This window comes from Triturus cristatus, chromosome 3_2 (assembly GCF_964204655.1).
Source record: "Triturus cristatus chromosome 3_2, aTriCri1.1, whole genome shotgun sequence".
Taxonomy (NCBI): Eukaryota; Metazoa; Chordata; class Amphibia; order Caudata; family Salamandridae; genus Triturus; species Triturus cristatus.
Window position 1 is genome coordinate 342,571,480 of NC_140584.1, and position 26,815 is coordinate 342,598,294.

At 51.2% G+C, this 26,815-nt stretch overlaps 1 protein-coding gene across 1 annotated transcript in view; it reads right to left on the reverse strand.

Annotated features, from left to right (window-relative positions):
- The window catches only part of CLIC4 (CLIC family member 4), a 286,715-nt gene that overhangs the window by 183,887 nt on the left and 76,013 nt on the right, over positions 1 to 26,815 (reverse strand). Inside the window, exon 2 of the mRNA XM_085647822.1 lies at positions 15,645 to 15,754. Coding sequence (XP_085503948.1) covers positions 15,645 to 15,754 — 110 coding nt within the window. The remainder of the gene's footprint in view (positions 1 to 15,644; positions 15,755 to 26,815) is intronic.

The following is a 26,815-nucleotide window of genomic DNA, read 5'->3' on the forward strand; positions in this document are numbered from 1 at the left end:
GCGAGGAAAAGTGAAATAAAGAGAAAAAGTGCAAAAAGAATAGAGGGTGAAATGGAGCAGAAAGTGATTTAGAGACTAAAGGGTGAAGAAGCTAGATGGTGAGACGGAGCAGAAGGAGAGGATGAAGGGGGCAGAAAGCTGAGCTGAGTGAGAGAGAGAGTCAGAGGTCCACTGGACCACCAGGGATGAGGCGCAGGTATAACCTGCGTGTGGAGGAGGGCCTCGAACACCAGCACTACGGGAGTGCAGGGGCTCACAGAGGGCCCTACTTAATGGTGGAGCTGCGAGGGTGGGAGAGCAGTTTCACTGACAGTGAGTCAGAGGTCTTGCTCGCCTGTCCCCGTAGCGGCCGCCATTAAGTAGGGGTCGGGGAGGGCTAGACAGCGGGGAGGCGGGAGCAGGGAGGGGAACTGGACAGGCTGCTTGCGCTGCGGGGGAGGGGCCGCGGGGACAGCGGCGGCGGGAAAAACGGGGGAAAGGAGGTCAAAAGAGTGAGGAAAAGTGAAACAAAGAGAAAAAGTGCAAAAAGAATAAAGGGTGAAACGGAGCAGAAAGCAGGGAAAAAGTGATGAAAAGACTGAAGGGTGAAGGGTGAAGAAGCTGGAGGGTGACACGGAGGAGAAGGAGAGGATGAAGGGGGCAGAAAGCGGAGCGAATGAAGGAATCACAGGTCCACTGGACCACCAGGGATGAGGCGCAGGTGTAACGTGTGGGTAGAGGAGGGCCTCGAACACCAGTACTACAGGAGTGCAGGGGCTCACAGAGGGCCTCACTGAATGGTGGAGCTGCAAGGGTGGGAGAGCAGTTTCACTGACAGGGAGTCTGTGGTCTTTCTCCTGAAGGGGTTCAGAAGATGTTTGCTCTGCCTGGAGGACTTCCGCAAAGATATTGGTCTAACCTCCAAGGTGGGGAGCTGGAGGTCAAGTACTTCAAGAACCCCACACATTTTCATGGCACAGGAAGTGGATTCCTTTGTGGCTAGTCCAGGGGGTGAAAGTAGGCCTGTTTCCGGGAACGTATCGAAACCACTAGTCTTCTGTAAGACACTGTACCAATCAACATCCCGATAGGGCTGAGTAAACTTGTCACCCGGGTCTTATTTGTTGTTTGAGTCCGTACCAAAAAGGGAGTGTATAATGTGTGTGTGTGTTCCCTTGTGGAGGCAGTAATTCAAGTGGGGGGAAGTGGCGTCTCAGGTAGTATTGGGCGTGACTTCGGTCAAGGTAGGACTGGTGTGGCAGTGGAGAGAACTATTGGGACCTCCTCCACCGTCAATAGATTTTGCATCGGTGTCGAAGTGCTCGCAGTCGGCGTGGTTCATGGTGCCAAAAGCAGATTCAGGATTGGTGCCAGAAGTAAGACGGGATCGGAGAGTCCAACTGGTGCCAAGGGCCAACCCACCGGCGGTACGCCAGGGACTCTCGGCAGTGACCCGTAGAGCTGGAGCACACCTGAACAGAACTCTTTGAACTGACTAAGAAATCCATGGATGGGTAGTTTGTAAGTAGGCTCGATCTCTAAAACATGGAGGGGCGTAATCGGATGATGGTATTCTTGATATTGTTGAACATGCAGGCGGAATGCCTCCATGAAAACAGTCGTCATAAGGGCTATCTGAATCGTGATGGGGTGGTGGGGCTCCCATACTGGGAACACGAATTTCCAGAATGGGGCTCCCGCAAAACAGGCATGATAAATCATGTAGTACATAAAGTTGCATAAAAACCCAAATAATCACAAATCCTTTCAATGGAAAAGCAATTTTTCATTCACCTACTAAAGACAAGAGGCAGAGGAGAGATGGCAATGTATTAGTCCCCTTTGCTCCCCGGTAACTATAGGCCTATCAGTCTGATAGATGTTGCCCAGAAACTCTTTTCAAGGTTGATTCTGGACCATCTTTTGGACTGGATGGAGGAGTCTGAGATTCTGAGCCACTATCAGGCGGGATTCAGAAAGAGCGTTTCAACAACTGATCAGATCTTTAGATTATGTATGCTCTTCTGGAAGACAGTCAGGGTGGAGGGGGGCTCCCTTTATACTATTTTTGTTGATTTACGTGCGGCCTTTGACCTGATCCCACGCACGAAACTTTGTACTGTGTTGCAGGAATTAGGCCTTCCAGCACCTCTTCTGCAGATTATAGTCCGTCTTCATACCAATAATTTTGCAAAGGTCAGTTGTGGGAGAGAAGGAGGTTTATCATCTAGCTTCCCCGTTGAAAGGGGGGTAAGGCAGGGCTGTGTTTTGGCACCAACCCTGTTTTGCCTCTATGTAAATGGACTCATTACCCATCTGAAAGAGGTACCAAACCGAGACGCTCCACGACTCGCTGGTATAGGGATCTCAGCAATTATGTTTGCTGATGATACCTTGTTACTTGCTAAGACTCCCATGGGTGTCCAACGAGTCTTGGACGGTTTCGTCTCCTTCTGTGCTGACCGGGGGTTAGAGATCAACACAGCTAAAACAAAATTCATGATCTTTAATCCTCCCAGGTCATCCCGTCCCAACCCGGTTATTCACGGTATTAGTCTTGAGAGGGTTCACACGTTTGAGTACCTGGGACTGACCTTGAATGAAAATATGACATGGTCCCACCACCAGATAAAATTAAACTTAAAACTAACTCAAAAGGTCGGGGATATTTTGAACTTATGGAATGAATCCATGACACATCCTATTGGTTCGCCACTCGAAATTTACAAACTGCAGGCGCGTGGGGCAATAATATATGGTGGTGAACTGTGGGGCAACAATTGCGCCCCTGATATTGTTGCAACGGAAAACAAGTTCCTGCGGAACTTGGCCGCTTTACCACCGAGCACACCACTTCTCCCTCTCAGGCTTGATCTGGGATTAAGATCAATAAAGGAGGAATTAGGTGTGAAGCCCCTTACTTTCTGGAGGCGACTTTGGACAACCCCCGAACTCTTGAGTTACCGCTGTGAATTCATGGAGTTACACCAACATATAGCTCTACGCAAAATTCCATGGCTCATGTACATAAAGGACGAACTATCGGGGCTGGGTCTATTGGCCCTGTGGACAAATCCTCAAGAGGCCTGTAGTACCATATCCCGCAAAGATTTGGTTGCACTGTATCATGACCGTAATCTCTCTGCCTCTTTAGCAAGCGATACTTTGGGGCATACGTCTTCTACCTTTGTAACTGTGAAGGACTACTATAAGCTGGAGACAGTCTTGGATGACATTAACCCCATTGGTCTTAGGAAATTATTCCTCCAATGGAGACACAATGCATCGCCAATTAGAGCCCTAACCAGTAGCTGGCACCCACCCACTCCTAAAAATTGTCCAGCCTGTACTAACGAGCTGGAGAACGAAATTCATTTAATGTTTTTCTGCCCATCTTATTTGAAATCCAGGAAAAAGTGGATCATCCCCATCTGCAGAAATTGGGGTTTTAGGCATCATATGGATGCCTACCGACTGTTGAAATCTGACCTATCTCCTCCTACTGTATTTGCTGTCAGCAAGTACCTAGCTGCTGTATGGAACACCTGAAGAACTTTTTTGATGATTTGAAATTTTAATTGTATCATATGAAGTTCTTATTCTCGGCATATATTTCTGCAGATGATGTAACCTTTTATATCCTGGATGTTTACTTATTGTGGGAACATTTTTTGTTGTATTTGTATTGTATTTCTTTTATGACTTCACGAAGTCGAAATAAAGATTAAAGAAATTAGTCACATTCACATACATAAGAAATCCCAATAAGAGGCTCACTGAAGAATGTGTGAATATGTCCCTAATTGTTATCAAACTACTGTACTGAATTCTCATCGAAAACCCAAATCTTTGGCAGATTGAGTAATTTATAGTGCTATTAGGCACCCAATTGTTGCCTAACATTGTTGATTTTGGGTGACTTTGATGGACGGCAATCTGCATCCTAACACACAAAAGCCTAATGATTTACTGAAAGTCTGTGAGCAAGGGTCTCACACACAATAGGAGGCACTGCTTTGACTATGTTTTGTAGTAAAACAAGAAAGTTATCTTAACAAAGCAGTCAGCAAGTAAGTTGGTTGGATCACTTTTTAGTTTGTTTTCTATTAAGTCTCTCCCAGAGCGATAATGATTTGACTTAACCCAATTTAAGCAGTGGGAGGTACTGCCAAATTTAACAAGCATTGGCATAGCCAACAGGTCTCGCCTTTGGGACCTTAGAAGTATTTAGTTATGCAGCACAATATCCCTGGTGCAACAACATCAACTGTTGCATGGCTAAACACTTATACGGTCCCAAAGGCGAGACCTATTGGCTATGCCAATGCTGGTTTTAACCTTGTTGTGCAGTTAATTTTTGACTAAATATTGTGCTTCTTTGGAAGTCAGTGGAAGGACTGCTAAACATTGGTTTCTGCGAGTTAAATGCTGGCCTGTGTTTTTAATTGAAATCAGTATGGGAACTGCTGTGCTCCTGCTGATCATATGCAGGTTGCACAATGAGTGTTTTTGTGCAGCAGTATGAAGTATAGTATGAAGAATAACCGTGGGAAATCAGTTTTGTTTTGACGTTTTATATAGCGCAAACTCGACCCGAAGGTATCAGAGCGCTTTAGATGAGCACCAATTACAGACTAACACATTCATTTTTAGGCACGGGAAGATTAAGTGATTTGCCCAGAATCACAGGATGTTTGAGCCTCCCTGCAGAGACTCAAACCTGGTTCCCCAGCTTCAAAGCCGGCCCCTCCCCCATCCTTTGTCTAGTCATGGTGTTCAGCCCATTGACCAGAAATTAAATGTGAGCGGTCTCTTGTTGCCTGTGTATGTGGACAGTCACCTAAACAAGGCTGGCCATTTCCAAAACATTGTTTACATGATTGCCCCGTGAGAGAGCGCATTCTGCCCTTGCATTGCACAGTACTGAATAAGGGTGTGGCGTAAAGCCAGAGCTGCCGACTTTGGAACTGGTGAACCAGGTTCGAGTCTCGTGTCGACTCAAAACCCTGTGATTCTGGACAAATGACTTCATCTCCCTATGCCTACCAACAATGAATATGTGCTCGTGTAATGTACCTGGTCCTCATGTAAAGCGATCCAGTACCTTCAAGCCGAGTCCGCACTATTTAAAACGGCAGAAATAAAGGCATCTAATCTCAAGAGATGTTACAGGATACTCTCACGCTGCTACAGTAGGCAAGAGTTCCTTTAAACTTTCCTAAAAAGAGAGTTAGGGTATGTCCCGAGCGAATAGCGTTAAGAAGAATGTTCCAGAAGTCTGGTGTAAAAATGGAAACGTGCAAATTTGCACAAGGAGTTTGGGAGACAGGAAGACTGAATTGAGAGACAGTGTGAAGAAAGCAAGAAGGTACACTTAGAGAGCCGGGAGCGTAGATAAGATGGGCATGTGAGTATAGACATTGACGACAATAGAGAGATGATGGAATCTACGCTGAATAGTGATGGAAGCCACTGAAGCTGGGCCGGGGAGGGAGAAGTGCGAGTACGATAGACAAGAGGAGACGGGTGCAAGAGTTTTTAATAGAATGATGCGGAATACGAAGAAATTTTGGGAGAGCAACGTAAACTGAAGACCACTATTTGCTGCAAGAAAAATGCTAGGCATTGAAGGAGAAAAAGAACATTAAAAATAAGCGCGCGCGCCTCGCGCTGCAGCAGGAGAGAGAGGCGGAGGGGTGCACCCGCGAGTGGTGCACGCGCGCTGAAGATAGCAGTCTGCTCTTTTTCAAAGCACATATTCCTGCTTGATGCGCGCCGCTGCGTACACCCGCAAGGCGTATGCCGCCATAAGCACGAGTATGTGGTTTGAAAAAGAGCTGCACGATGGCTAAACGTCTCCTATGCAGCGCATGCGCGCTGCGCAGGCGAGACCTAAAAAATTAAAATATCAGCTTCATATTCCGTGTATCCATGCAAAGTAATGCAAAGAGGATTAGAATACGTTAAGTACTTCCTCTCTGCAATAGGATAGGTCAATTAAAAAAATTAAGGAAAAGCTCACCAATGGGATTTAATGAAAATGAGATGATCTTAGTATGCTTTACTTAAGGCCTGAGGCCACCTAAAGGAAAAATAATTCAGGAGAGAATATTTGGGAAAAGACGCTCACTTAGGAACTATAAAAAAAAAATATTTCAGGTGAAAAAGAATTATATTAACATAAGATTGAGTATGTTTGGAAAAAATTGAAAGAACTATTTAACACCATTTGCTCTTTAATTAACCAAGCTCGTTCCATCTCACATTCCCTAGAAAAGTAGTGTCAAAGGTTTTAATATTTTTGTATTAGCAAAATTCAGGATATTAAGGTGTTCACAGCCAAAACTCAAAGAATAAATATAACCAAACTGGTGAAGGAATTCTTTTGCAATAGCAGTCAACAGATGTTCTATAAAGACAACAGTAACACTGAAATCCTCCTGAATAAGATCAAGCCCACTTGTTTGGAATATGACATAAATTTCATGTCACTGAATTTGTCAATCCATTATTGAGCCTTAACCCCTTCCATGTGCGGCAAATTCCGCCGCGGTGCGAGGGGGGGCTGGGCGTGGCGCCGCGGTGCTCATGACGGCTCCCGACCGTCATATATCACGGTGGGAGTGTGCTCATGACGGCCGGGAGCCGTCCGAACTCCGCCCACTAATTAATTCGCCCGGCGGGGAATTTGCCACGTGTGGGCGGAAGCGGCAACGGTCGGACTGCTCCCGGCCATCATAAGCACACGACTACCGTGACTCATGACGGCCGGGAGCCGTCCTGAGCATGGATGTGGTTAAAGCAGCTAATCAAGATCAAAAGATTAAGTTACTTGCCTTTGGGAACACCTTATCTGTTGAGACTCTCTAGCACCAGACTCCTTACCTTGAAATACTTCCCAGGTGTCAGACTGGATCAGGAAATTTTTTGAGTAATCCCCTTACGTGCCAGTAGGTGGTGTCATACAGCCTCACATGGCGTTGTTGGCATCTTTTGCACCAGAAATGACATGTGCGGTGCCTATATACTCCTTTCAACAACGGGCAGACCATCACTCTGCCTACTTTCTTCGTTCCCACCCCCTAATCCTACCAAGGAATAGGAGAGACTGCATAATCTGGATCCAAAAAGAGCCCTATCTTTTTTAATATCGATTGCACCAAGATTTCCGGGTGTATGATCAACTCTGTTGATTTTATGGGTGCGAAGATAAGCAAAGCAGTTTTCAAAAGGTCTATTTACAGATGATTGTCCTTTGTATTAAAATTTGCTACGCAGGGCCTAAAAAACAGCCTTCTGAGGGCCTAGGAGCTCATTATTCCAGAGCTAAAGCCGCGACCACTGTTTTGACGAAAGTGGTCCCAGTTCTGGATATGTGTCAGGCAGCCACGGGGGCATTGCTGCACACGTTTTAGTGTAACAGAGTCCACAGACCCACCTCCAGGGAGAGATTACTTTGGTATCTATCCTAAGGTAAGGAATCTGTGGTAGAAGTCTCGATCAGATGAACAAGTTAGTTACCTTTCATAGCACCATATCTGGTAAAGGCTCTATCTAGCCGCAGATTCCTTACCCACCCTCACCCTTCCCGCTCTGCGAACTGCATGTAATTTATAAATGAAGATATCCTTCAGGATCTCACCTGGCACACTAGTCATTCCTCCTCAGTTAGCTTCTGGTGCTGAAAAACAGTGAAGAACTGAGGTCAGCGTATCTGAAAGACACGTTAGTGATAGATTCCTTACCTTAGAATTACCCCCAGGCATCAGACTGGATCCGGAAAGTTTTCGTCAGCAGTACCCCTGCACGGCGGAAGGTGGCGTCGTGCGGCTCTGCGTCCATCGTGATCGCCGGGATGACATCGCGACAGCTACTTAGAAGCCGCCCTCGCGCGCTGACGTCCATTCTTTCTTTATCCGTGCCAGCAAGCGCAGATCTGGAGAGAGTGGTACCCCCAGTCAATTTTTGACTGAGATTTTTGGGACTTTTTGTCTCTGTTCTTTTGAGTCTTTGACTCCTGGTGTATAGGGATGCCCGGTTTCAAGTCTTGCGAAGCATGATGACGGACCTGCACCGCGAGTGTCTCTACTGCCTGGGGCGCGACCACGGCTCCACGTCGTGCCCTGAATGCCGGGCAGTGGCTCCGAAAATTTGCGGGAGCGGTCCCGAAAGTTGCTTGAGGCCTGGGAGTCGGCTCGAAGTCTTCGCACTCGGGTCAGGTAAGACTAAGCACAAGAAGTTGAAGAAGCGACGTCGCTTATTGCCTAGCCTGTCGCGCAACACGGTTGAGGGTGTGGGTGGTGCCACCCCCGCAGCTCCGGCGGAGCCTACGCAGTTTCCGACGGCCTACCCGCCCTTCCCGGGTCCGTCAGCGACTCCGGCCCAGCTGCAGGAATTTCTGTCAGCCATGGCCCGTCGGGCACCGCCGGCCCGCCTTCGGTCCCCGCGGGTCCAACTGGGGGTCCTCGCTCTTCTTTGTCGACGGCTCCGGACCCGACGTCATCGATAGCTTAGGCCTCAGCGCCGTGAGACCCCCATGGATCCATGCATGGATCCCAGCCGATGTCGGTTGACCTCATATGACCTCCACTGACATTGACGTCTACGGCACTGCCCCCCCTGGCCGAAGTCCTCCCCGGCTTCCACCCCGACATGGAAACTGTGCCGAATCGGTGTCGATCGATGCCGATTCCGACACCGATGGGGAATTTCTATTCCTTTCTCCATCCCCCTCCTTCTTTCCCACCTGCCCAGCAGGTTATGGAGGACGGGGAGGACTAGGTGGGGTATGAAGACCCTCTCGCAGCCCAATGCAAGTTAGACCCGGACTGGGCAGCGGATTTGGAGGATGCCGGTGATCTGGATTTCTCTCCAGATCTGGCACTGTCTTCTACCGTGGCTACGGAGGAGGGTGGTACTTATTCAGTGGTGTTACGTAGGGCAGCGGAGGCTCTCCACCTCGAGCTCCCTACAGTGGCCTTCAGGACTAACCGCCTGACAGAAGTACTTCGGCCGGCATCTTCCTCTGCAGAGCTTCTGCTGCCTTTTAATGATGCACTTTCCGATGTTGTTTTAGGCACCTAGTCCAGGCCCAACACAGGGGCGACCCCATTTTCCTCTCCCAACACCCAACCCCCGAGTGCTTGGTTGTCCAAGCATCTGCATCCCCGAGCGCATTCCCTTCCGCACCTCCGGATAGGGAATCCAAGAAACCGGAACAGTTTGGAAAGAACATTTTCTCTTCCGCCAGTTCAGGGTTGCGGTCTGTGTGGGATACGGTGGTGCAAGTGCTGCCTCAGTGTCCGGAGGCGGCCCGAACAGTGCTCTCCCAAGCTATTGCTGAGGGGAGAGATGCAGCCAAGTTCATGATTCGTTGTGGCCTTGACACCGCCAACTCTCTGGGTAGAGCGATTTCCACGACAGTGGTGCTACGTCGTCACGCCTGGCTGAGGACGACTGGCTTTTCCGGGGATGTCTTTGATGGACATGCCTTTTGATGGCACTCGCCTTTTTGGCAACAAAGTGGATAGTGCGTTGGAGTGCTTTAAGGATTTGCGGGCTACGGCCAAGTCCTTGGGCATTTCGGCCACGCGCACTCCTTCGGCTTCTGCTTTTCGCTCCTTTCGTGGCCAAGGAAGGGGTGCCCAAACACGTGTGTTTCAGAGCCACAGCCTGCGCAGCAACAGTCTCAGCGCCGCCGCAGATGTGGGACCCACCGAGGTGGGTCACGGGGCCAGCGGGCGGGTCAGTCCACTACCACCCCTGCTACCACTGCCTCAAAACCTTCCTAATCCAGAGTTTCAGGCCCATCAGATGCCAGTGGGCGGCAGGATTCGCCATCCCCTCCCCCACTGGCGCACCATCACTTCGGACAGGTGGGTTTTACAGATAGTCCGAAGGGGCTACTCCCTCCCCTTCGAGACTTCCCCTCCAGCCATGCCACTTCAGTAACACCGCATGTCCGGGGATCACTTGGCGCTTCTCCAGCAGGAAGTTGCGGCCCTCTTGGCCAAGGGGGCCATCCGATGCCAGAAGTAGGTTGTGATTGTTATTACCCCTACTTCCTGGTTCCAAAGAAGGACAAGGGCCTGCGTCCCATCTTGGACCTTCGGAACGTAAATCGCTTCCTCCAGAAGGAGGTCAAGATGCTCACACTCGCTAAGGTCTTGTCTGCCCTAGACCCGAAAGGCTGGATGGTAGCGTTGGACTTGCAGGACGCTTACTTTTAGATCCCCGTCCTGCCGGCCCACCGGCGTTACCTGCGGTTCACGGTAGGCCACGAGCACTTTCAGTTCACCGTGCTCCCTTTTGGTCTTACCAGCGCCCCTCGGGTGTTCACGTAAGTGATGGCGGTGACCACAGCTCATCTGCGCAGATTAGGGGTTTAAGCCTTCCCCTATCTCGACGACTGGTTGTTGAAGGCGGGCTCGCCCCAGGCAGTCTCCTCCCACCTCCAGACTATGGCCGACCTGCATTTGCTGGGGTTCTCCATCAACGTGCCGAAGTCGCACCCGATTCCCTCTCAGAAGCTCCTCTTCATCAAAGCGGTTCTGGACATGGCGCGTTTTCGGGTTCATCCTCCCGAACAGCGAGTCCGGGACATTCGGGCTATAATGCCGATCTTTCAGCCCTTGTCCTGGGTTTCGGTCACGATGACCTTGAGGCTGCTGGGCCTCATGACCTCCTGCATACTGCTGACCAATCATGGCATATGCGGGCTCTACAGTGGGACCTGAAGTTTCAGTGGGCGCAGCATCAGGGAAACCTGTCGAGTACGTCTAGATCGCGGAGGGCACTGCACGACAATTGCAGTGGTGGCTTACGAACCAGCATTGGGTCACCGGCAGATCACTCTCCCTTCCCCAACTGGAGCACACAGTGGTGACGGATGCGTCCCTCCTGGGGTCGGGCGACCACATGGGAGAGGCAGAGTCGAGGCTCCATATCAACCTTCTGGAGCTCCGGGCGATCCTACTTTCACTGGAGGCATTCCTTCCCTGTCTCAAGAGGAGAGTAGTGCAGGCGTTCACAGACAAAACCACGGCCATATGGTACTGCAACAAGCAAGGCGGGGTAGGGTCGTGGACCCTATGTCAGGAGGCTCTGCATCTCTGGACATGGCTGGAACATCAAGGCATTTCCTTGGTGTTTCAACACTTGGCAGGTTCTTTGAACGCAGGGCGGACGAACTCAGCCACAGGTGCATGATGGATCATGAATGGTGTCTTCACTCGGAGGCGGCGCAAGGTCTCTTTCAACAGTGGGGTGAGCCTTGGTTAGAACTATTCGCCACCGAAGAGAATGCACAATGTCATCAGTACTGCGCGTTGTAATTTCCAAGGCTGCGCTCGCTCAGCAACGCTTTTCGTCGCGAGTGGAGTTGCAGTCTATTGTACGCCTTTCTGCCTGTACCACTTCTACCCAGAGTGCTGAAGAAGATCAGGCGCAACCGTCCCAAGTCATTCTTTTGGCTCCGGACTGGGATCGAAGAGTTTGCTATCCCGAGCTACTCAGTATGAGCGTGGATCCCCCAATCCGACTGCCTCTTCGGGAGGATCTTCTGTGGCAGCAGCAGGGGACGGTACTCCACCCGAAACTGTCCAACCTACACCTCCTTGGGTGGAGATTGAGCGGCGACAGTTGATTCCTTTTCACTTGCCTCCTGAAGTCTGTGATGTCATTCTGGCAGCCAGGTGTCCCTCCACTAAATCGGTATACGCCTGCAGGTGGAACAAATTTGTGGCATGGTGCACAGCAAAGGCTGTGGATCCCCTTTCTGCCCCTCTTTCAGAAGTCCTTTGGTTCCTTCTCTCTTTGGCCCGGCAGGGCTCTGCTCGGGGCACTATCAAGGGCTACCTTTCTGCAATTTCAGCCTTTCTCAGGCTCCCTGATCAGCCCTCTCTTTTCAAGTCCCTTGTTGTAAATAGATTTCTCAAAGGCGTTACTCACCTTTTCCCTCCTATTCGGTTTGTGATGCTGCAGTGGGACTTGAATCTGGTTCTTACCTATTTGATGTGCGCTCCCTCTGAGCGGCTTCACATCTGTCCTCTTTGTTTACTCACTTTAAAGACTGCTTTCCTGGTTGCCGTCACCTCCACTAGGCGCTCGAGTGAGCTCCAGGCTCTTTCCTGTAAACCTTCTTTTCTGTCTGTTCACCCGGACAAGGTTGTGCTCCGCACTCGTCCTTCCTTTTTACTAAAGGTTGTTACTGCCTTCCATAAAGTACCTACATTCAATAGGAGAAGAAGCAGCCTGACTGGAAGACAGATACTCAGAGGTTCGGGATACCAGACTCTCCTTGTACAGTCTGATAATAAAATACCTTGGGCCCAGTCGTTCTTGATCTTCTTGAAAACTCTGCACAGGAGTGGTATCAGAGAAAAGCGTACAAGAGTCCTGGGCTCCTCGCGATACAAAATGTGTTTGAGTGAAAGCCGCCTTGGAAACTCCACCGTGCAAAAGTGTGGACGTTGCACATTCTCGGTGGTGGCAAACAGATCTAACCAAGGCTCGCCCCAATCTCTGAAGTGACCTTGCACCACATTGGATGGAGACGCCATTCATGATCCGTAAGGCACCGACGGCTGAATTTGTCTGCTCTGCTGTTCAAAGATCCCATGAGATCTCGAACCACCAGGAAAATATCCTGATGTTCCAGCCATGTCCAGAGACGCAGGGCCTCTTGACGCAGGGTACAAAACCTTCATCCGCGCTACTTATTGCAATACCACATGGCAGTAGTGTTGTCTGTGAATACCAGAACAAGCCTTCCCTTGTTGGAAGGAAGAAAGGTTTCCAGTGCCAATAGGACTGCTCTGAGTTCCAACAGGTTGATGTGGAGCTGAGACTCCGCCAGAGACCGGAGTCCTCTTACCTCCACTTCTCCTAGATGGCTGCCCCAGAAATGACGCATCAGTCACCGCTGTGAGATCTGGATGGGGAAGCGAAAGGGTTCTGCCACTGACTCAATCGCAGTCCGTGATTCACCACTGCAGTGCTTTTGCAGTACCCCTTGATGTCTGGAGTAGATCAGAGAGATTTCGCTGATGCTGTGTCACTAGGTCCTCAAATCCTACTGCAGAGCTCGCATATGCCAAGAGGATGCAGGAGGCGATGGGGGCCAACATTCTCAGAATCAGTCTCACCGTAATCGAGGATAGAGCCTGAAATATTGGAATCATAGCCCGAATATCTTAGACTCGCTGATCCGGAGGATAAGCCTGAAACTGCACTCTATACAGAGCAGCCCAGACAAAAGTGATTATCTGAGATGGAGCCAGATGTTACTTCGGGACGTTTATAGTGAACCCCAGTGAGTGCAGGGGGTTCTACGTAGTCTGGAGGTGGGAGACAACTGCCTGGAACGATCCCACTTTCAAAAGCCAGTCGTCGAAGTAGGGAAAGACTGGAACCCCTAACCTCCGCAGATGTGTTGCAGCCACTGCTATAATCCTAATGAGTACCCAAGGGGCAATGGTGAGGCCAAAGAGGAGAATGGTGAATTAAATAGCGTAGCAGAGTATAGTCCGGGCCTCATCCAGGACCATAGGCAGCACTTGTGAACTCGTATCCCACACTGTGTAGGAACATTGGCCCAATAAGCACACAGTGTTCACAGACTGTAGTGCCAGATTGGTCGAATAGAAAATTATCTTACCAAAAATATACAGCCTCTTAAATTCCTCCTCTAATGGTGTGTTAGGCAAAGCGCCAGGATTTTTCCGGGAGGTTGAGGCCTGGACCACCAAGGCCACAGGGGTGGGGTGCTGGGAGAGGAAGACTTGGTTCCCAGGGGTGGGGATATGGCAGTGAATAATGGTCCTGTGCAGGGCTGGGCATAGGCCCAAGCAGGACATCTGTGAGCGCTTCATAATAGTGTAATAAGGGTTCGGAGTAGGATACTCCAGGCGGAAGCACCTCTCTCAAGGCGCTAGTCTTGACCTCAACAGTGGAAAGCGTCAGGTCCAGGACCTCAGCCACCCTCCAGACCACCTTCGCGAAAGAAGCCTCTTCCTCTGTAGTAACTGTGGAAGGAGAAAGGTCAACGTCCGATGAGGTGTCCAGACCACTGGCGTCATCCAAGTCCTCGTACCAGGTGTCATCGGCTATAGACTCTGCTAGGGGGCCGGAATAGCCATAGGGATCAGATAGCTTCCATTTGTGTTCCTCAGTGGGGCCTTGAGGGAAATTGGGTTCCATCTCGGATTTAGGCCATGTAGGCCTGGCGGGAGCAGGAGCCGACATCATGCAATGCCAGCCTGGCTCCGTATCGAAATCGGGAGTCACAATGGGTTCGGCATCAGCGGCCCTGGGAAATGCACCACTGAAACGACCCCCTAAGGCGGTCGAGTAGCTGCAGCAGATCCGGATCCATCAACGGAGCCTGAGGGGCCGACTGGTGCCGAGGGTGGACCGGCCGGCAGAGCTCCAGTCGAAGACCCTTCAGAGGCCATGGGGCCCTAAGGCCTGCAAGTTGGGTTCGGCGGCCGAAATATGGGGCTCATGCCCTCAAAGTATTCATGGAGTTGGGCTGAAGTCACACCGCCTCGAGGAAACTCGGAGCAATGCAGAGCAGATCCAGTGTCAGACGTCGGCTGAGCAGGAACAACCTGTGAAAGGGCTTGGATTTGTGGTGTCATTCTCTTGCATCATCAGAAGAGTGGGAGTGACATGGAGAAGTCTAAGAGCGCTTCAACTTCTTTGGCTACTTCGTATGGGACTTACCAGAAGTTTTCCTGGACGCGACAAACAATGTTCTTTCACGAACAGAACTTGGAGTGGCGTGGAGTTGTATGGCGAGCAGCCAAGAGTTTCATGGCCTGCTCACCAAGGGTCTTGAGGTTCAAGGTCTGGCACTCCACGCAAAACGTACACATCAATTCCAGCATGGAAAATGGCAATTCTGCCACGTGGAGCCAAACGACACCACCTACCAACGTTCAAGGGGATTGCTAAAAATGTCCGGATCCAGTCTGACTTCTGGAAAATATTCATCCTCAAATAAAATTACATCCTAACTCAGATGAAAAATCCTTACTTGACCCAAGCAACCAACAAAGGAAAAGTTACTCACTTGTAAACCTAGTTCTCTTGCAGGGAAATCTTCAAAGTAGTATGCTCTGAATAGTCCCGCCCACGTGTGGGGATTCCATAGCACTTTTAAAAATATACATATACAAGTTTACCAATTTTTATTGTTTACCAGAGCAACTAGCATATATGCAAGCAGCATACAGTAAGGCAAAAAACGGCCAAATTGCATTGAATTTTCATTGACAATTGCATAAAAATGTGTCGCTAATAAAACAGGGCGATAGAAAATATTTCACAAACCACAAACTTTGGAACTACCCAGAGTTCTCTGCTTTTTTTGTGTGTGTGTGTGTGTATATATCAAATAATGATCTGGTACACCAAGACCCTTAAAATAAAAAAATACATATTTTACTCATCAAAACTCTTTAGTTTATTTTGATAATTAGTTTTGCCTGACAACTTGTCTTAATTTGTCCAAGTTCACATACTGCATGTTCTCAAATCGACAACTGTGTTTCCGAAGATGACTATAAAAGACATTGCTAGGGTGAACTGAACAAATACCATCAGCTACAAAAGTTCCAAATAAGGGAGCGTGGGAAAAATCATGTTTTAAAAGTTTTTCTTACCTCTTAAGATCAACTGTAGTAACATTAAAAACAACTCCTTTGAGCCAAAGAATCATGAACAGTCTTTGAGAAAAGGGACAATTTCCAATGCTTTCTCCGTCACTTCCAGCCTGTATATAAATGATTTTAAAAAAAGTTAATCTTTAGGAGTGGCATTATATACACACACACACACACGTATACAAACACACACATATATATATATATATATATATATATATAAATAACAGATAGTAAAGAGGTTCTTTTTACATAAGGCGCTTTTCAATTAAGCAAGTGTGAGTTTACTGCAAAAATTGCACTTTAAGCTATGAATTCAACAGAATATGAATAAATTCATCCTTTATACCGCGTTTCCTGCTTCGCAGGTTTGCCATTTTGTGCTCTAAACAACAGGTATTACTAATACAGAGTTTATTAGCACTCACATTATTAAATGAAAGTCTGATCTGGCTCTTCAAGTTTTATAAATATGTCACTTAACGGCAAGTCACACAATCTCAGTAGTGATTGCTTCAATAGACATCCCAATAAAATGGAATAATGCTCCTAAGCCACCCACATGAATATTGGCTATTTTTGTTTTTATCTTGTCAGCACAATGAGCCTGCTTAATGGTCATGTCAGCCGGGGAAGGGGAAGGGACGGGGGTGGGCAGGCTTGGCCAACCGAGATAGCCAGCTAGGCACGTCTATGTAACGCTCCAGCCAAGAGGAGCATAATCCTACAGAATCCTGCAGTCCTCACACAGACAGACCCCGGTGCTGTGTAGCTATTTGACCTAGGGTCTCACTACGATCAAAATATGAGCTGTGCCAACTATCCAGTGAGATCGGAGACTTGAAGTGGGACCGCAGACAGGAGGGGGGCGGCCGGGCGAGAGAGATGCAGCACGCTGGTGGGTGCGGCGGCCTCGAGATCGGAGCCGCAGCTGGCCCTGCCAAGGCCGTGCTCTGAGATTTCCCGGCTTGGGCACTGAACTATCGTTGGAGCCACCTGAGTGTAAAGTCCCTACAGCATGTGGTAGGCAGGGATGTGCTAATACAGTGGACACGCACTCATGGTTACTGTGTGGGCCGGAAGTCCCGTGCGACTTCCGCCCGTTTATTTAAACTCTCTCTGGCCACGCCTGGCCAGAGACTGATACATAGTGTGGGTGCCCTTCCGGGCCATGGGACCCTCACAGTTCGGAGAGACTAGACCGTTACATCCCATCCCAAATCAGTGTCCAAACAGAATGTCGACGACGGGTCAACATACGAAATCTGCTAGTCTTTGATTCGGCCTGGGATTTGGTCTCAGGCTGTACCGGTTCTGTGAGTCACGTTGGCTTCTCACCGGGATGTCTTCTGACCCGGCGTCTCTGATGTTTTCTTGTCCACACTCTGTTGGTGAAATGATGACAGGTTCGTGATTCCTGCTTTGAGTGTCCTCTGTATGCAGTGACGGACTACCATTTGAAAGATCTTCGTCACCTAGGCCACGGGGGGAGGGGGGGGGGGGGGGATGCGACGGTTCCGCATCATCCGGTTGTACCCGCTTAAACCAGGATATGTTCCGGGTGATGGTCTCCCCTCCTTTCGTAGCAGTGACGGCAGTCCTGTTGATGTTCAGCACCAGCCACAGTCCTGGCTCGTACATCGTGAGGAATTTCCCTCCGCTGCGGCGGTGGCGCACTAGGACGGTACATCCTGGAGCTATGACTCGGGGTTGGGCCCTTCTTTGGCGTCTAGCTTTATTGTTAAGTCACAGATAGTCAGCATTGGGTGTAACCGGGATTGTACGGTTCTGGCACCCAGCTGTCTGCCACTGGAATGGTGTCTCGCCGTGGGCCAGCCAGCATCAATGCCCACGGCGACCGCTATGTTGTGCAGTGTGGGGTACTCCGGTATTCTCTTAGAAATCGATGAAGGGCTACTTCAGGATCAGATTGTTCTGCCCCTGCTTATCGGAGTACTTTGTTTAGTGTTCGCATGAAGCGTTCCGCTTCGCCGTTTGCTTGCGGCCACTGTGGGGTGATGCGATGGTGTTTGACTCCTAGCTGCGTTAATAGTTCCTTGAACCCTCCTCCTTGGAACGGTGGCCCGTTGTCAGTTTTCACTACTTGAGGTAAACCAAACAGGGCGAATGGCTTCTCCAGAACGGGTTGCAGGTAATTGAACGATGTAGAGGGTATAACTTCTACGAGAGGGTACTTCGTGTAACTGTCAACTAGGACAGCAGTCACTCTTCTGTCGGGGAAACTCCCGAAGTCTAAACTCACCCATGACCATGGAGAGGGAGCTGGGTCCTCTGTTATCACCGGCACTGGCGCTTCTGGGCTGCTGGTGAGTTGGCAGGCTCGGCAGTTCCTAACTACAGTGTCTACGGACGCTTCTAAGCCAGGGAACCACACTTTTTCCCTCATCAGCGACTTCATTCTCACAGTCCCTCGATGGCCCTCATGCACCAGAACTGTCGCTCGTTCCTGGAGGCTTATTGGGATGACGATCCGTGACCCTCGTAGCACCAAACCACTGTTGGTAGTGCTTAACTCGTCGTGGACTCTCCACATTTTCCCCAGCCGGGTTCGGTCTGCTTCATTCCATCCTGTAATGTCTTGGAGGAAGCCTTCCCACAATCCACAGTGTAAGGCTTCTAGTACTTTCTGAAGTACTGCGTCGTTGTCTGTTTCTGTTTTGATCTCCTCTATCGTGAGGGCTCGTGGGCAGGCCCATTGTGACAGCATGCGCATATACTCTTCGGTACATTGTTCCTGTTCGTTGTCTTCTGGGAGATCCTCTGGCGGGTGTCATGACAGGAAGTCGGCCAGATTCTTGGCTCCGGGTCGGTATTCTATCTCCATTTGGTAATGCTGTAGTTGGATTGCCCACCTCTCGATCCTGGGGGGCGGCTGCGGAGCTGTGCCTCTGAACAGAGGGAGTAGTGGCTGGTGGTGGCTGGTGATCGGTTACAATTTTGAATGGGTGTCCACTGATATAAAGATGAAAATGGTTACATGCCCATTTGATGGCGAATGCTTCTCGTTCAATTTGGGAGTAACGACTTCGGTTGGCGTGAGCGCTTTGCTTGCGAACGCTAGTGGGGCCCACTTCCCTGGTTCTGTCTCTTGGGCGAAGAGTGCTCCTAGCCCTACAGGGCTGGCGTCCACTATTACTTCCGTACGTCGTGCAGTGTCAAAGTAGGACATGGTGGTTTTGCTTAACATTTTGGAACGCTTCTTCCTCTTCTTTTCCCCATTTCCAGGCGGCATCTTTCTTGGTAAGAGCCCTTAGAGTTTCGGCAATTGTAGCAAGGTTGGGTATGAACCAACTACAGTAAGTAGCCATGCCCATGAAACTCCGGACTTCCGATGCCTTGTTAGGAGCCGGTGCTTGCTGAATGGCTTGTGATTTCCTGCGGTCTACTTGTACGCCATCTTAACTGAATACATTGCCAAAGAACTCAATAGATTTTTGAAAGAATTGGCATTTTTCCCGGTGGAGTGTCACTCCATGGTCAACTAGGCATCGTAGGTTGACTTGGAGACGGCGATGATGTTCTTCTAGCGTTGCTGAGTCTATAAGTATGTCATCACGGACATTGAGGACCCCCTGAAGTCCTGACAACATCTCTCTGACTGCATTTTGGAATATCTCCGCTGCCGAAGAAATACCAAAGTTCAACAGCTTATAGCGACGTAGTCCAAGATGGGTTGAGAAAGTTGTGATGTACCTACTTTCTTCCACCAACTTCAGCTGGTGGTAGCCAGCATTGAGATCGAGCTTTGAAAACCATCTGGAGCCATTGAGATCAGCCAGGATGTCATCGACTGTTGGGGTGAGATGTCGCTCCCGCTTGATTCGGCATGCGCATGTCGATGCAGAGGCGGATCTTCCCTGGTTGTTTCGGCTTCTCAACAATGACCATGGGCGACACCCATGGCGTTGGTCCAGTGACCTTTTCTATTACTCCTTGCTGTTCTAAACTCTGCCACTCTTGCTCCACGAGCGGCCGGAGGTGAAAAGGTATGCGGCGGTGTAGTAAGGCAATTGGTTTCACGGCCTTGTCAATGTGCAATTTTATCGGAGGCCTCTTCATGCACCCAAGGCCTTTGAAGAGTTGTGGGAACAGCTCAAGGATATCATCGTTCCGCAATGTTTTAACTGCGTTAGCGAACGCCACCAGCCCTAGGTCCTCAGCCGTGTGGCTGCTTACTAGGATGTCTGCCTCTCGGTCTATGACGTGGAACGTTGTGGTGACTTTGTGAGTTTCGGATTTGACCTGCACCTTCATCTTTCCTTTTAGAGGTAATGGCTTCTGACTTCCATATGTTAGGATTTTCACATTTGCCGGGGTTAACGCTGGCTTTGGCTTCAGTTGTTTGTATTATTGGCAGCCAATGACGTTTACGGATGCCCCTGTGTCAATTAGGGCCGTCACTGGTGTCCCTGCGATCTCAATGGCACATGTCGGTTGTGGTCTCCGTCTTCTCTTGAGGTCACTTGCGAATGATATCAGATAGGCTTCCGCCTCGTCATCTGTTGTTGGGTCTTCTAAATACTGCTTCCGACTGGTTGTCGTTTATCACTTTGAGGTTCTCCGCCTCGTCGAGTAATAACTGTCGCACTGCTTTAGACGGTGGTCGTCGCCCACGCGCTTCTCTGCTTCGGGCTCCTCCCCGGCAGACACTCGCATAGTGATTGGGGATACAACACTTGGAGCATGTCCGACCCTGTGCAGGGCATTCTTCTGGTGGGTGTTCTTCATTACCACAGTAGCCACATCGTGCTCCTTGCGAGCTCTTGGTTGACCATCGCCCTCGGTTGCTTCTGGAGGGGGTGCGTATGGCATCTGACCTTTCCGTTTTGATAGTTACTGGCTATTCCGCTTATTGGGCAAGCACGGCGTCCATAACTGTTGCTCTGGCATCGGACAGATTGTGCGACCTCGCTAGGATAAGGATGTCTTCCATGGTGATTCCTGGCTGTTGCAATATGAGGGTCCGAAGATGTTTTTTGCGGCATCCTTGAATTGCCTGGGATATAACCTCCTTATTCTGGTCATCGTCCGTGCAGGTACTGGCCAGTTCTCTCAGGCGAGCGTGGAATGCATCCGTTGATTCGCCTTCCCTCTGACGCCCCTGACAGAGCTTGAAACGCTCATAGTCGAGGTTAAGTTGTGGGTAGAAATGGAAATTCAGCGCCCTGACGTCTGCGTCATAGTCAGTGGGAGGACCGGTGTTCGGTAGATGAGCGAACAGTTTGTATATCACTTCCCCACCAAAATGCAGTAGTAATGACCTTTTGACTTCGCCATCCGTCTCGCGAGTCGCGGTGAAATAGTTGTTGAGCCTGCCAAGCCACACTGTCCATCAGGGTCACGCCGTGGCCGGGTCGATCAGCTCACTGAACGGAGGCAACGCTGTAATCTGGGAGTGCTGCGACATGGGCAGCGCCACATGTGGAGCAGGTTGCGCGTTCTGTTGGGCCACGGGCGCGGCTGCGGCACCAGGGTTGGACATGGTGGCCTTTTGAAGGGGTTAGCAACGTGGTTCCTGCCGCAGGGTCGGCAAAGCTGGGGAAAAGGAGCTGCTTGGATTCACTTTCCTTATTGCACTCTCCTAGGATGTCAGTGTGATGACACTCACTCCCCTCCAAGCAGGTGTTTCCTCCCCTGAGCGTAGGCACTACAGCCAGAGTCACTGGGCACGTGTTGGGAGAGTCACTGGGTACATGTGGGGCCCAACGAGAGGGAGCAGCAAGTGCAGCGTGTGGATGGGCGTGCACTATCCTCTTCCTACCAGCAGGTGGTGTAGTCCCCACACACTAAGGAGAAACGGGACGATCAGAGGGCTGTGGCAGGCACTGGAGGTGGCAGGATGGAGTGCGCGCGACAATACGGCTGCAAAAGGGGCACAGACTCACTGCGAGCAGGCAGGCAGTGAAACGTTGAAGCCGGTAGCGCGAAACCGCATCTCCTACGCGGTGACGTGCGACGATCGGGGCAGACAGATCGCACCTCGCCTTTTCCGGTGCTGGAACGCCTCAGAGGGCGACTGGAGCGTGGCAGGTGGTCGGCGCTGCAGCGGGAGGAAGAAATGCCTCAAAGGGGCACAGCCGGCACCGGGACCACACCAATGGAAAGCTAGTGGCGAGCAGGTCAGAGCGCCCACCCTCGTCGCCAGTGTAGAGTCCCTACAGCATGTGGTAGGCAGGGACCTGCTAATACAGTGGACTGATGGTTACTGTGGGGGCCGGAAGACTCGTGCGCCTGGACAGAGAGTGATACATAGTGTGGATGCCCTTCCGGGACATGGGACCCTCACAGTTCGGAGAGACTAGACCGTTACACTGAGGACCTGAAATTTTTGGATACAGACTGCCGCCGGATAGTGAATTTTCAGCCCGCCATTGATGCCGAGGTGACCTGGCTGAGCCCGCCTGCTTTGCAGGCTGGCCGGCCCGCTGGCTGGAGTTGCTGATAGCTTGGAGCGGGGTCTGGCATCGCTGTGCATGAGGGGCTTGCAGTCTGGATGGGCCTATTGAGGGTCAAGATAACGGGGGCTGGAGCGGCTATGGACCGAGGGATGGCAGCAACTCCAATGAGGTGTTTGGACACATCAGGAGCAGCTGGGTTTTGGCTGAAGCGCTGGGAACAGGAGGAGCAACCCATGGGAGGCGGCAGGACTGGTCTGCCCACGGAGTTACACCCTCAGGGAGATTTTTTTTTTGCCTGGGGAGCCGGAGTGAAACACAGCAGAAGGATTGGGGTGGGCTGTGAGGCAGCGAGGGGCCTGCCCTCTTAAAAGAAGTGGGGCTCTGGAGTCTGACTGAGGGAGCAGAGGGGCAAACTGCTTAATGTGACAGTTAGCGAACCAGCATTTATCGCGGGCGCGCACTGAGAATTCACCGCCCCTGCGCTCACGCCGGACGGCGTGAGCGCGTCTATAAAAAAAGAAGGGCGGAGCCGCGAGGCAGTCCACACCACTCTGTAAACCCTGTGTGTGCCTCGTTTTTTCGCAGCGCGCTGCGAGGGCCCCGCGCAAGTGTTCACAGTGGGGCCGAGGGTGGGATGCAACACACTCCGCACCTGCCCTGCTGATCTTGCAGTTCACGACAGTCAAAGCCACGAAGACACCTTCAGAGTGTGGCAGGCTCACAAGGCGTCACCCCAGCCTCGCCTCAGCTCCTTCACGAACTGCTACCTGGGGACAGCAACGAGCACATCTGTTCTCCCCTGCATCTGCATCTGCCAAGGTAGTCTTCGGCTCCACGCTACAGGGGTGAGTCGCGATTACCCCAGGGGAAGCCAAATGACACAGCACTGGCCCCCACCTGCCTGGTGAGTGCCACACACCTGAACACACGTGGTCCCACACGACACCCAGTGCTTTTGCGCCAGCACCTACATGCCTAGGCCCACCACAAGAAGCCAGCATCCTCGTTAGGCCACTCACCTGCACCTACGTTTAGTGCAATGGGGGATCAAGATGACGCCGCCCAGGCCCCTGCGCCAGTAGCTCCCCATCACCCACCCTCAGGAGTCCTGCCTCCATTCAGTGAGTCGGCAGACCCCTTCACAGGCGCACCGAGGTGGCAGACCTGGCTTGGCCGCCTGGAGAACTACCTCAGCGCCACGAGGGAAAAGGATGGAGCGGTAAAACGCTTGCTGCTACTCCATTACAGAGGGGAGGAAATATCCCTAAATGCTTATTTCGAAACCCAAATGAACCCAGATTTCAAATACTTTAAGCTGATGCAAGCCAAGCATAGAGAGGGCGAGTCAGTAGACGCTTTTCACGCGCGGCTCAGGGAACTAGCCGCCACACACCTCGTGGGTGACAGAGCCGCAGAAGAGATCAGAGCCAAGCTGATCCTTGGGATACGTAGCAAAGTCCTACATGGCCTCATACTTAGGCAACCGAACATACTGATGAACTACATCCTCGTACTGGCACGGTCTCGAGACCTGTCAGCGGCGCGAGCGGAGGAAATGGACATGGCGTTAGTGCGAGGGGTGGAGAAATGCGTCACCGTCAAAACAGAGAAGACAGACGCAGTCAGAACACGAGACAAGACCTACAGACTTCAAAATCACCAGCAGCAGACCCCAAAGAACCTCTGTGGGTAAGACGAGACCACATCAGATGACGAAGGAGAGACATACTTAATTTTGTTTACCCGGGCCCTGAAGAGTCTGAGGCGACCCCAACCTCGCTGCACACTACAGGTCGCAGGGACAGACGTCAATGTGGTAATCAACATTGGAGCCTCAGTGACGGTAATGGGGGTCCTGCAGTACAACAAACTAAGGCCCAGACCGAAGCTCAGACCGTCGAAGGCCCAAATCTTCACATATGGGAGCGACTCGCCACTGCCCCTCCAAGGCAAAATGACCGTGCCAGTGCGGTCAGAAAACATGGAGATCACCATCGATATCCATGTCATTTACCAGGAAGTGGACACGCTGCTCAGTAGCCATGCAGCTGAAGACCTGGGTCTGGTGATGTTCGCCAAGAGAACACCAGCAGACCAGACGGAAGAATTACTGAGCCAGTTTGAAGACCTGTTCAAGGGACTAGGGAAGATAAAGAGGGCCCACATCTGACTGCACACAGACCCAACTGTCCCGCCGACGGCCCTATGACACAGGAGAATCCCGTTCCACCTACGGCCTCTGGTAGAGGAGGAATTGCAGAAACTCGAAGACCAAGGGGTCATAGAGAAAGTATCCGGGCCCACGCCGTGGATATCACCCATGGTGATGGTGGAAAAACCTCGCCAACCAGGAAAGGTAAGACTCTAGATGGACATGCGCCTTCCCAAAAGGCCATTCGGCTCGAACGTCACATAATGCCGAGCATGGATGACATCGTGGCTGATTTGAATGGATCCAGATGGTTTTCGAAGCTGGATCTGAATGCGGGCTATCACCAACTAGCCCTTGCCAAAGACAGCCGTTACATCACAACTTTCAGCACGCACCTAGGCCTCCGGAGTTATAAACGGTTGAATTACGGAATATCCTCTGCCACGGAAATATTCCAGAATGCTGTCAAATAAATCCTGGTAGGACTACCTGGCGTACTAAACTTGAGTGATGACATCCTCATTCACTCCAAGACAGCGGAAGAACACTACCGGCACTTGAGAGCCACGCTGAAGAGACTCCTAGACCACAGCGTCACCCTCCACAGAGAGAAGTGCCTACTGTTCCAACAAAAGATAGAATTCTTCGGATACACGTTTACCCAAGAACGCAAACCGGTCGATCCCCGAAAATCCCAAGCTATCAAGACCGCTGCTGACCCACTCTGTGGCGGAAGTACGCAGCTTCCTGGGAATGGCCACGTACTGTGGCCTTTTCATTCCGGACCTGAAAATCCTTGCAGAGCCCCTCCGAAATCTCACCAGGGCAGACGCCATGTGGCAGTGGGGTCCAGCCAAACAGACGGCGTTCTAAGCCATCAAGTAAGCCCTCCTCAACCACACCACGCTGGCATACTTCGACCCAGCGAAGAAGACAGAAATATTAGTAGGAGCCAGCCCCGTAGGCCTAGGAGCTGTCCTCACTCAGGAACAAGAGCCAGGACGATGGGCTGCCTTAGCATGCGCCAGCAAAGCGCTATCCCCGACCAAGAAGCGATACTCTCAAATCGAGAGAGAGGCCCTAGCCATCCGGCGGGGCTGCAGACACTTTCACTTATACATATGCGGACACCCATTCACTGTGGTCACAGATCATCAACCGCTGGTGCTGCTATTCAAAGGATCAGCGCCCCACCCGCCGCCACGCATCGAAGGATGGGCCATCGGGCTCCAGCACTACGCCATGGATGTAGTTTACCGGCCCGGCGCCAAGAACCCGGCCGACTTCCTGTCACGACACCCAGACACATACTTAGGCAACCGAACATGCTTATGAACTACATCCTCGTACTGGCACGGTCTCGAGACCTGTCAGCGGCGCGAGCGGAGGAAATGGACATGGCGTTAGTGCGAGGGGTGGAGAAATGCGTCACCGTCAAAACAGAGAAGACAGACGCAGTCAGAACACGAGACAAGACCTACAGACTTCAAAATCACCAGCAGCAGACCCCAAAGAACCTCTGTGGGTAAGACGAGACCACATCAGATGACGAAGGAGAGACATACTTAATTTTGTTTACCCGGGCCCTGAAGAGTCGGAGGCGACCCCAACCTCGCTGCACACTACAGGTCGCAGGGACAGACGTCAATGTGGTAATCAACATTGGAGCCTCAGTGACGGTAATGGGGGTCCTGCAGTACAACAAACTAAGGCCCAGACCGAAGCTCAGACCGTCGAAGGCCCAAATCTTCACATATGGGAGCGACTCGCCACTGCCAATCCGAGGCAAAATGACCGTGCCAGTGCGGTCAGAAAACATGCAGATCACCATCGATATCCATGTCATTTACCAGGAAGTGGACACGCTGCTCAGTAGCCATGCAGCTGAAGACCTGGGTCACAGATCATCAACCGCTGGTGCTGCTATTCAAAGGATCAGCGCCCCACCCGCCGCCACGCATCGAAAGATGGGCCATCGGGCTCCAGCACTACGCCATGGATGTAGTTTACCTGCCCGGCGCCAAGAACCCGGCCGACTTCCTGTCACGACACCCAGACACAACCGGGGAAAGCAATGGAGAACCCAGCAGCAATGACATGGAGGTACAGCTGGACATGATCGCGGCACTGACGTGCCCCCTAGCACTGACGCTCAAAGAAGTAGCTACCGCGGCTGAGCATGACCCAGTCATGACCAAGGTCCGGGAGACTATCCAAGGAGGGATGTAAAGTCAATACCTGCAGGCTGCAAACGCCTGGTCAAGCCCAGAGAAAGAAAGACTGATGCGCATGTGGAGAGTCTGGAACAAACTAAGCCTCACCCACGGAGGTATTCTCCTCAGAGGACCCCAAATCGACATGCCGGCATCCCTGCAGCTACGGGCAACGCAACTGCCCCACGGGGGGCACCAGGCAGTGGAAAAGATGAAAGCCCACATGAGAGAGAAGGTCTGGTTCCCAGGGATGGACGCTCAAGTAGAAGAGACAGTCCGGAAGTGCCCGTTCTGCCAACTGACGAGCGGGCCTGAAAGACCAGCACCCATACTCACAGAAGAACACTGCCGACAACCATGGGAAAAAGTGAGCGTGGATTTTGGCAG